Source organism: Thermobia domestica, chromosome 7 (genome assembly GCF_964235325.1).
Source record: "Thermobia domestica chromosome 7, izTheDome1.hap1.1, whole genome shotgun sequence".
Taxonomy (NCBI): Eukaryota; Metazoa; Arthropoda; class Insecta; order Zygentoma; family Lepismatidae; genus Thermobia; species Thermobia domestica.
In genome coordinates, this window is record NC_137460.1 from 175,812,117 (window position 1) to 175,824,648 (window position 12,532).

Below are 12,532 nucleotides of genomic sequence, written 5' to 3' on the forward strand. Positions count from 1 at the left end.
GTTTAATTTCGAATCTTTTACGGTTAAAAATATTTTTGTGAAATGTAACGGAATACATTGAAATGCTCCTACTCCCACGGGTACGTGTTCCAATTATAAATCGATTTGAGGTTCAGTGTACAAATGAGAAACTCCCAAAGCGAAGTACAATATTGTAACGTTGTAGACATACATATGAATAACTGGTGATTAGGTCGTTAAGCTGTACATAAAATCATATAAATTTTCATTCATATTACGCAGACAAGTACACACGGAACAGCATATGAATCTTTATCTGACTTTTGTTTCTCTAACTTTCTGACAGCCTTTACGAAATAATAGAGATGCAAGGGCTCGGAAAAAAACCGGCTTTTTTGAAAAAAACTCGGTTTTTTCTGCTTCGCCTTTTTGCTTGGGAAATTTTGGGCTTTTTTCAAAATTCTGCTTTAAATTGATAAACCAGATTTTGTTTCGCTTCTCTACAACACAAAAAGTCATTTAATTAGTGGTTGATGCCGATTATAATATAAAACCTCGAAAATAAACCATGAATTTCGAAAAGATATTTCAAACAGTTTTACTTCTCAACATATTTACATTATGAATTCCAAAGGATTAACCAATGTATATAATAAGATTTTTTTTAACCTCCTACATACAAAAGTAAGCAGGGTTGGCAAGAGCCATGGTTGTTTTTAAAATGCCAAAAACCCGTTTTTTTTGGGGGGGGGAGTTTAAACTAGGCTTTTTTGGTTTAAACCAGGTTTTTTTGGGTTTAGATATTTTGCTTTATGTATTTATATTACATATTGACAGAAATAAGTTTGTTTCGCCTTGGTGTTATTATGCAACAACGGGGTTATGCTGGAAAAGGTCACATAAGCTTAAAGAAGTCCGGTCAGTAAATTTCTTAAATTGAGAAACTCCCGCCCTAGCCATCGGGAAAATCCCGTCATTACTATAAATGTAAAACAATAACGGAAAAAATCCTGTTATTGCTTTGCATGTAAAATTTAAAGGTCAACGTATCATAATCAGTACGCTAAAACTGAGGTATTAAATTACAAATTTAGTGTGTACATATCATTGAAAGTACAATCCAAGCTAATGTTGGAAGCTACGTACTCAATCGATAAATTTTGTCAATTTATATCAGTATATTTAAGCAACCTTGGTTTCTTTATAAAACAACAGGCATTCAGGCATGCAGAAATATACAATTTAGTTTAGTTTCGTATGTTCAGGCTTAACATCCTTACGTAATACCGAGGTTATCAAGGAGAAGACTTTCGCTTAAAGTGACATCCGAACCGCTACTTTGTTTACGCATGAAAGGGTTGTGGTTCGACCGAGAATTGAACATGGGACATCTTGATTAAAAGGTGAAAAGGAAATAAAACTAATGCAGATGGTTTGATGTATGGAAACGTCACCATGAAGTTCACACGATTCGCATTTTTCGTACCTTTTATTTTTTTTTTCGGTTTAAACCAGTTGTTTATTTTTAAAAAAAGAAGAAAAACAGCTGGTGTAAACCAGCCAACCCTAAAAAAATACTTCTTTAAAAAAATACTCAAATAAGTAGCAAAATTCTATGTAGTATTTTTACTTCAAAATATTCCATATTCTCTTTTTGGAACAAAATAAAATTAAAATAAAACATAAGAAAAATACTTAGATTTATATGATACACTTAAAGGCTGCACACCTAGAGCTTTTGGTTTTGTATATTCTTGAAATTCTACAGTTTTATATAAGCACCATCACGGTTTATTCAGTCCTCAAGTTTTCTGTATTTTTAACAAGAGGGATTGAACATGAAGGGTGTGAGATAAGAACATGGTAACCCATAATTTTACTATTTTAAGAAATTAGAAGTTTTCTGCTGCACAATCCATTTTGAAAGTCGGAAAGCTGATTTTTCACATAAGTCTATACATGAGGGATTAAACGAAGCGGTATGCGTTGCTGCGTATCTGATGCTGCGTAACTCAGCAATTGAAAGTTTGTTAGTTACCATGTTCTTGGCTCACACCCTTCATATCATTATGGAACTCTCCCCACCCCACCAACACACACACACAAAAAAGGACTACGGAATATATTTAAGTTAAGACAAATACAACTGCACAACAAACATGATTGACTGGAGCTTTTGCGCTTACTGTGAAATAGAAATAGAAATAATGTAGAAATAGTGCGTGTACTGTGAGTTGGCTGACTTCATTTCTTATTGTTTTTAAATCGTTATTATTACTAATTACCAGCAGTGACGGTTTTGCGAGGGTTAGGGGGGGCGGTCTTTCGGACTGAAGCCTGTTCCCCAAAATTACGGAATGTCTAAAACAAACGAAATATCTATTAGTTATGCCTTTACTCATAAACTTTAAGCTGCCGTCAAATAAAAATTACGAATGTTTAGAGAAACTAAGCATTAGTAAGAAAAAAAACCTCCCAAAATACTTTTCTAAATCCGCCACTGATTCTCAGTATAAAATGATCTTCAAGGTTGTATCCGGAAGATTATCGCTAAATATATAAAGGAAACGAAATACAGTATTAGTTATGCCTGTACTCATAAACTTCAAGCTCCTCCCAAATAAAATTAGGACACTTTAGAAAATGAAACAATCAGAGAAACCCGTCCCAAAGTACGTTTCTAAATCCGCTACTGATTATTTGTATAAATTAGTATTCAAGGTTGTATCCGGAAAATTATTGCTAAATCGTTGCACACCTACAGTATAACAGAAATGTGGAAGTACGGTTAGACGGATATATTGAAAAACGTACGCTTTGACGGATACATAGAAAAACGTAAGTTTAACTTCTGCGTTAGAAGCTAGAGTACTAAGCTCTTAGAAATGAAACAGACAACAAACTGAAATGATATCGAGAAGAAAAAATATCGATAACTCAAAAGTTAAAATAAAGTTAAATAGCCTCTAAAATTGCCCTCAAATACTACATTCTTCATGTTAGCTTTAATTCGTAAAACATGTGCTCCATCCATCTTGATGGTGAATTTTAGAGCGAAATATGGTATTTAGGTCATGGAAGTCTTATCTAAGTATAGAATATACTATATGAAAGCTATTTAGATAGAAAAATCATGAAAATGAAAAAAGCCAAAATTTCCAAAATTCTCGTTTTTCCCCCCAAAAAAGACGGTTTTTATGTGAAAAAAAAACATCGATTCAAAAAAGCCGGCTTTTTTGCATCTCTACGAAATAATATCTTTACAATCGAAATATTCGTTAAACATTATTATTATTCTTATCCTTCAATATTCATCATACATCATATTCTTCATTACTTTAAATTCTTCATATTACATAACTATTTTACATTATATTCCGTCGAAGCTGTTTCAAAGTTAGTATTACACTTCTGACATAGTCATCATTACAAATCATAATTGATTCTCAATCCATACGCCTGTAACTTGTCCATCCTACCTGCAGTGTGTATCCTACGCAGTTTGGATTCTACGCAGTTTCTATCGTACGCAGTTTCGACGCTACGCAGTTTCGACCGTACGCAGTTTCGATTGTACGCAGTTTCGATCCTACGCAGTTTCGACCGTACGCAGTTTCGATCCTACGCAGTTTCGACGCTACGCAGTTTCGATCCTACGCAGTTTAGGTCGTGTGGAGTCCATGAAGATAACCCTAATTTATAGCTGCACAGGTTAAACAAATTAAAGAGAGAGAGAAAAAAATATTTTTTGAGCGCATGATTAAAACTTAAATTATTTGAGGTCAACTGCGTAGGATCGAAACTGCGTATGGTCGAAACTGCGTAGGATCGAAACTGCGTACGATCGAAACTGCGTAGGATCGAAACAGGTTTTGAGCTGAATTTTTCGATCGTACGCAGTGTCGATGCTACACAGTGTCGATCCTACGCCGCATTCCCGTATCCAAACACATGTTTTCGGTAGCAAAACTCGAATAACCGAAAATATAGGCGTGATTACTCCTCACTTCGGTTGAAAACTTGATGCATTATTAAATGGAATGTTCACTTCTTTTATGTGCTAATTTCATTTTAGCTGGCACAGGCTACTCCGTTACATCTTTGTATGGATTTGGTTGCCAATTAACTTGCATGTAGATTCATGTTAAAATTTTCTTCTAAATTTCTTTTCCAGTTGAAACATCACTAACAAAACGAATACAGAAATTGCGTTAAGGTTTTTCAAATTATTACTGCCCAAAATATCGGAGTGAGTGGTGATATGTTCTAATCACTCTCGTAGCGAAAAATCCACCCAGTGCACTTCATCGCTCCTCTTTTGGCTCAACCAATGGAGACGCATAGATACATTATTGGAATGAAAAATAGTTCCCACAAAACATTTAGTTTTTATATAACTGCTTCCATAGTAAGAAGTAATTAATTAATTATCACTTGATTGAGAGTACATCAATCATATTGAAACACATAGTAATGTAAATAATTAATAATTGTTCTTAAAAATGCACACTATGACGTATGGTCCACTGCTGTTTTTTAGCTTAGGAATTCAGCTTTGCGTAGGTGTGAGTGAAGGAACGAGCGAATACCTTCCCAAATATGGTTCGGCGAGAGGTGCTGAAATTTCTTAAGGAGAGAGGCACCTTCTGGGTAGAAAGATTCCATGGTTTCGCTCTTCTGCGAATTTCGACTGGCTAGGCGCTAGTTCCAAGAATTCCTATTGAGAATACAAGGGTTGGTTAAAAAATACACAACTTTACTGTCACAAGATTCACAATGTTAAATGACACTTGTTCTCAGTAATCTCAATGAGGCTTAAGCTAGCGAGTCCTCTACAGCTTTCTCCGAGCAAGACTTGCGCTAGATCGATATCTAGCACATTGATCTCTTTGGGACTATAACTGTGTCCGCTGAGTGGAACAAACTATATTGTTAAAACAGAAAAGTTAGCTAAGTATCCCTTTCACACCTGGTAGTCATAATTATGTACATTAAGTTGTTTTGGTGGTTAGCTTCAAACCTTTTATATTACAGCATTTGCAGAAGGACATTTTTACTCAGTTGAATGTGCCCCGTTTCATCCGAGTATCATGGTTCATTCGTTGTTCTCTTCAGAGTGAAACAAGCGCATATGATATTATGCGCACATGTGTGGAATATAGAAGAGGAGGGAAAGTTCGGGTAATTTTTTTTTAAAAATCCCAGAAAAATCTCTTCTGTTAAATTTTGTGCCCTCTGAAGCAGGCTCGGCTACAGGTATCCAAATATAATTCATCTTGAAAAATATAGTCTGTCTAGAATAGGTAGAGAGAAGAAATATTTCTCTATCTTGTTTAATTATATATAAATAGGAGACTTCTTGTATAAATAGGAAAAACTAGGATATAATGTTACAAATAAAATGACTTTCCAAACACAGTAATATTCATTAAAGTATCGTGGTTCGTACGTCATTTTTTTAAAATGAAACAGGCTGTCAACTGGTGCCGTACCCATATCTTCATAACGTACCAAACAAAAAGAGAACTCTGGGATAAATAGAAAAAATTACCTCCAAACATTTCTGGAAATCTGGGCTCCTCTGGAGTGATTGCGGCTACTGGTACCAGGATATAATCCATAAAAAATAATATGGTCTGTACGTAACGATTATGCCTAATTTCGTTGCAAATATCTACAATAAATTCGGGGTTAAAATATTTCTCAATTATGTTTGATAATACAAATGAGATACAAAGAACGTTCAATAAGTTTTGCATAGATAGATACAATATTGTTATTATTGTGATATGTTGATGAAATCTTGATCATCTGGCTGCCAAATGGTAGTAATTATTGTTTCCTATTGCTCACAGGTAAAGCATAATCAACACTGATGTAGACATCAGGACCCGACAACAGTCGGTGATGGAATTCCTGTTCAAAACTGGTGATGAACCAACCAAACCTACTGCTTCCGATTTGAGAAGACTAGACGTTCCAGATGAGGGGAGAAATTTACGGCCCCTTTTTCCCGAGATCTCTACGGTGTCATTTCAATAGACGTCTTGGAAAATGACTCCACAATTAACAAGGAGAGTTATTGTTTGTCATTGGATAAAGTGCGATTTGCTCTCCAAACCAAGAAACCAGCGCTGCAAGGTAAGGTCATCAATATTTATCATGACAATGCCAAGTGCCACTTAACCATGCTGCACAGCAAATAATCATTAAAATGGGATGGGAACTCATCAGTCATCCTCCCTATAGTCCGGACTTGGCTTCTTCCGAAAAATTCGTGGTTAACGTAGACCATGTGCAAACTTCCTTATCATTATGTCAGCTTAGACACAATACCCTCAATCCATCGTTCAACTGGTGGCGTACCGTGCAGAATACCTTGACAAATAAAGTGCTTGCTGATGTGATTCGTTTGCCTAATTCATATGTCACCTGGCATAGTTCCTTTCTATACTTCACAAACAAAGCCATTACAGTTTGTTAAGACAATCTTGTGCAGTGTTACAATGACGCCGTATATGTTTAGTGAGTGCAACGGTATACTCATTATCTACGGCGAGTGTCGATGTAATGAGAGAGTTGCCAGTCGCCTTTATGTGAAACGCATTGTTGATCGTCACCAGCAAGCACACACCAAATTTGCGAGAATCGATCTGTATCTACGGAAAGCGATACGTTGACAGTCAACAGAGGTAATTCTGATGCTGCAAGGACACGCCGTACAGCAGAATTTGACAAAGGTGAGTTGGAGCTTGCGACGGAATTTCCGTCAACAAGAATTCGCTCTATTGCTTGTACCTTTGAAGTGGATCACATGAGTGTCGGGTTTGTTCTACATTAGTAGCAGCTCCGCAAATATCACCTACAGAGATTGCAATCCATGCAGCAAGGGATTTCTCTTCACAATGAATTTGGTACGTGGTTTCTGCAAAGATGTGTACATGATCAGCACTTTCCTAGCTTGTTTATTTTCGTCGATTAATCACCGTTTTCCCGCAAAGGTGAATTGAACGGCGTAGCAGCCATGTATGGGCTGGAGAAAATTCCAATGTACCTACACCTTGTGGAAAGCCAATAACGATTCGCTCTTAATATCTGGACTTACATCATCGTAATGTTAACAAGCAGCTGCGCTTATATCAAGTGTTTGCTAAGCAAAGAAGTGAAAGACTTATATAACCGAAATTATTTAATTGAAATGCTAAATCTGCAATAAAGAAGAAAATATATTGCGTTTAAATAATATAAAATTATTTTTTGTTTATTCAAACTAATACGCGGCTAGTTAAATGAGAAACAGTACTTATTATATACATATTATATTCCATTCTTACAATGGGAGAAACAAAATATGTTGCAGAAATTAGATTGTATGATCTGTTCATAATGAAATCATGTCTAAAAATTACCTGTATCTACATACCGTACACATTGGGATAATATAACGATGAGCTAGCTCGTCAAGATTTGAGATGGTCTTTCTCTTACCGATGCCCTGCTTAGGGAAAAAAATCCTTCTTGGCACTCGCAACAGTAATACAATATCAGACGTTAAGTGAATATTCATTTTCGTTTTACAATCGTGTAAAGGATCAGCTGCATCAAGAACGAATCTTTTTCGAATTGTTGTTCGAGTAGCATACGCTGAGGAAATTATTCCATGAAATAAGAGGTTTATGTTCTGTTGAGAAAATATACCTTAATTACAACAGACAGTAAATGTCCAAGAAGAAATAATTTCTATTGCATTTGCAGAGTTGTTACAGTTAAACGGTGCAATGTTTATTTAAAAATTACTTTACTTACCCAACATTTCCAAATTCCCAAATACAACATCACGCACAAAGCGGACGATCGGAAAAGAAGGAGAAAAGAATGCCATTGAATTTCGGTGAAATCTGGAAAACGAATATACATATACTGTACATTCAGGAAAGCTTACGGAAATTCTATTATCTATATGCTAAGATCCGATAAATCATATTTATCATTATTATTACCCATACCTCGAACCACTTCAACGTATTGCTATAAACGTGCGATAGTTCCAATTCTTTAAGTTGTGAACATTTGTGGTATTTATCGTATTATAGTTAATGTACAGGAAGGATATACTTAATGATATAATTGTGTAATTAACTAAACGTTATATATTATGTAGTTTAGTAAAATAATTAATGAGATCTACGTATTTTATTTCAAACCATACAGATTTCTAATTACACACAGAACGTACTAACTTTTGGCTAGAGATAAAAGTTCAGATTACAATAAACAGTAGATATTGGTTGAATTTTATACTTTTACGGGCAGAATAAATCCGTTATCTTTCTAAGATTTTGTTGCTAAGTATTTGCTCAAAGAAGAAATTATTATGGTTTCATTCTGAAATGTATTTATAACAAATAATTTTAAATATTATAATACACATGACTCATTGCGACCATCTTATTAGACAACTATATTCCAAGTCACGAAATACGACTAACTCTTTCGAGTCCTTAAAAATGCTTTGAACTCCAATGTGTCTTTTCCAGTTTTAACGGTAGGTAAAACAAAACGTTCTTCATTTCAAATTTCTTATGTAGGTAATTTACATTCAGATAAAAAAAAATATTAATTACACACATGCACATGATTCAATTGTGTACGGTATTCACTGGATACTAGAAAAACAGCACAGACCTTATAAATTAACAAGAGCTAGAGAAAAAAGAATAAAAGCAACCTTTCGTTTCCTACACACAAGAAATGGAACATACTGTTTAATAACAAAGACCCCTAAGCATGGGGGGCCCGAGATATATATTTATGTGTGTTTGTATGTGTGTATTTGTTTGTGCATATGCATGCATGTATTCGTATGTATGTGTGATACTTTCTTTTAAAATAATCAACATGTGGATGATAAAATAAAATTAAAAGAGCTATGGCGAAAGAACAAAATACGAGTCTAATATCCCGACTTCTCCAAAATATAATTTCGCGCGTGAAATTTTGAAAATCACTTAATATATTTTGCAACAACACTTTTAAAAGGGAAGTAATATGAAGAAAATAATGAAACTCCCAAACACACCTCACAGTTCGGTGTTTGATATATTTAATACATCATTCATTAGGTAATGCAATGCCGCTTTTGGAATAAAATAATGCCTTGGGAAGTGCAGAAAATGTTACAATTATAATATATACACATACTCGACCGGAAAGAATCATAAAACCGCAAGAACATATCTAAGAAGTTCGGTGGGTATTAACACAACTAAATGAAAACTCTATTGCTCTTTCGGTAGCCGTGTGTATTAATTTGTAGTTTTTAAAGGAATTTAATATTTTTAACTAGGCTCTAATCCCACTTTGTGACCTAATTTTTTTGCTATACTTGGATTACACTTTCTGTTATTATGTATACTATACGGGAATGACGGACATCTTTCTTATCTAATCAAACATAAGAAGTCGAACAGGTGTGTTACGTTTCCTATATTTTGCCACGTAATTCGCACTTTGCGCTAGTCATTTCTTACATACATCTAAAAGAAAAAAAAAACTTTCGTAAATCTGAAACAAATCTGCAGTTCTAGAAACAAATCAGGCATAATAACTCGTTCTTCGATACTAGGACGTGGTTCGTTATTATTATTATTATTATTATTATTATTATTATTATTATTATTATTATTATTATTATTATTATTATTATTATTATTATTAAGGTGGTAAAATGCCTTGTTTCAGATTACTGAATTTGGTGAGGCAACTCATTTTATATTTACAGTTTGCTGTCACGAATACAAAGTTTCTGTTGACTTGGTATGTTAGAACTATTTTAGAAAGCTTTACATGTTGAAAGCACTTTTGTCTTTAATTGAACGTATTATAACTTTGCAAATGCGATTTCGGTCACCACACTATTAGTCCGTCAGTTAGACCACCAAAAATGAGAAAATAACATCACAAAGAGGGAGGAGCTGCAACCAGTATAAAAAATCGTTCAACACATTCCCAGCAGTAAAAAAATGCATGTTGCCCACCCTGAGTCGGTAGCTTTTCCAATATGGCGGCCAGAAACAAAATGGTGGCATCAATTCTTAAAATCATCATAATTTTCTCAAATAACATGTGTTTTAAAAGTTTTGAAGTTCAATTATATGGTTTTCGGGTTTAAGGAATATGAATTTTGATTCAAAAAACGCATTAACTGGCTTTATTCTATGTAAAGTGCATAAATTTACCAAAACACAATGGATACAACAATAAATTTACTCCAAACCTCTACGTTTAATTAATTCTCTTATATTGCTGGTGTAAATTAGTTTAAATTCTTAACATAGCTAATATGCTTGACGTAGATATAGTCTGAAATCTCTGAATATACTATTTTACAAATATGCGTACCACATTAGTAGCACCTTTATTTTAGTATAATCAGCAATGTAAAATAATATATTAAATATAGTTTTAACGCAGTAAGCTATTCCTGGTGCAAATGTCCCTTAATTTTCTTCACTGTCACTAGCAGTGTATTCATCAAAGCTAGAATCTGCATCATTTATTATATTCTCACAGTGCCGGACTGGCTACGTTGGCTACTTGGCGATCGCCAAGGGCCTGAGCCCCAAGGGGCCCCACAGGGATCACGAGGCGCAGGACATTCAGGCCTTAATCGAATTTTCGCGATCGCAAATGCTTTCTTGAGTCTTCCTACCAAAACGTTTGCGGAAGCCTATCCTCGTCTTTCCGAAAGGTCTTCTCGGGCTCCCCTTGCTCATATCAGTACGGCCCCGTGAGCCAGTTACACTTTGTACTTAGGAAAGGACCCTCTGATCCGTAGTGGCCCCTTGCGCTTTTCAAATTTGAGAGGGCATTTTCTAAATTGAAAATTGTTAAAACAAGACTAACATCTACGATAAGTCAAAACCATTTGTCTCCGTTACTTTTTATGTTTACAGCAAAAGATTTAGTCTAGAATGTAGACAAAGAAAAAGTAATTGATTTGATTGTCTCATCAAGTGAAGAACTGCGTAAAAAACTGTCAAAGTAACTGAAGTAACTTCACGATTAAGTTTGATTGTCTCAGTATTGCTGTAACTTTTTTTTGCGATCTGTTTTGTACTAGATATTCATTCAATAAGAAAATATGATTTTTTCACTATCATGTTTTGGAACTAAAGTGTTAGGTTTATATACATGTAGGGCGGCGGGCTTTAAAGAGGCGCCAAGAGCCCTCAACTTCGCCAGTCCGGCACTGTATTCTCACAGTGAATCTTGCATAAATCGGTGCGAGTACGCTACCAGCGTCGACACAGGAGCAGTTGTCTTTCTCGCATTTCCTCTTAGAACTGCATGACACGAACTGCAGTATTTCTTCTGGAGCTGGTTCTCCCTCAATCCATTATATAGTGATAGTTGAGCCACTAATGTTCTACCCATGGTCATCTGGAGATGGTGTGTCAGGCTCTCGTTGTAATGCTGACTCTTCCACTAAAATTCTACTGTTGACAATTAGATCTTTTAAACCAGCAGGTCCAAACCTACGTTCAATTATGACTATCAACATCATCAGTAGGTGGAATCCTCCCATCATCAGCACTATATTTCTGAACTGGTTCTTGTGCTTCCAGTACACTTCAAAAATGCTTGATCGAAAAAAAAACTACAACAGAAAACTTCATCTGGCCTTTTATTTCACATCCTCTACACAAAACATCATAGACAGCCTTCTTATGTCAGTGGCTCGCGAATCAATAGTATCTAGGTAGCCAATTTCTGTTTTTATGGCAAGCACCCGATCCCGTACTGTGATGAAGAATCCTGTCCAGCCTGGTACCAGGGAACTTGGATTAGTCTTCAGGCAACGGCTGGCATAATCCATAACATGTACTGTACCCTCAGCAAAGCTGAAACTGCTTAGTAGCTGGTAGAATTCCCTAAATTTTGAACGTGTGTCAATTTATCAGGTGAACGCCGCTGCTCACGGCGGCCGCTTTTTTCTCGTAGTCAGATCTTCAGGTAATGATTTCTTTAATCGTTTTTGAGGGGGTTCTATTGAATTATTATATGACTGTGTAGTTTCTGTGGCAGTAGTTGATGAACTCCCAGGTTCTGAAGACAAGATTGTTGTTTTGTCTTCAACAGTGATTCGTCAGTTTGCCGCATAGCAATTATTGAATTCACACGAAATTATGTGCCACCACCTGTTAATGTTTGTTCTAAATTATCAATGTTATCTGCAATTAGTAGGGCAACATTTCTCTCTGGATTCATTGACACTAGAAATTTATCACAGGAGGTGCCACATGTCTGTTTTTGTTTAGATATAACATTTAGTGCATATTATGTTTCTAGATACTTCAATAGTATCATAGCTTATACCATGACCATGACTATTCAGGAGCTGTACAACTTCTGTGTTGTTACATAGAGCTTTTACTACAAATGGAATTAAAACACTTTCAGGAGGTTTAATTTCACCTCGACAAACATTGTACACGAGGTTCTGGGCAAACAATTCTTTAAACGCAAAACAATTGCATTGCATTGTGCGGAATCAGATGTGCCACTGAGT

General features: G+C 35.3%; 1 protein-coding gene across 3 annotated transcripts in view; it reads right to left on the minus strand.

Annotated features, from left to right (window-relative positions):
* Positions 1-12,532, minus strand: part of LOC145690578 (uncharacterized) — a 622,228-nt gene that overhangs the window by 416,854 nt on the left and 192,842 nt on the right. For all 3 annotated transcript variants that reach the window (XM_081765603.1, XM_081765604.1, XM_081765605.1), the window contains exon 5: positions 7,768-7,859. In XM_081765603.1, coding sequence (XP_081621729.1) covers positions 7,768-7,859 — 92 coding nt within the window. The remainder of the gene's footprint in view (positions 1-7,767; positions 7,860-12,532) is intronic.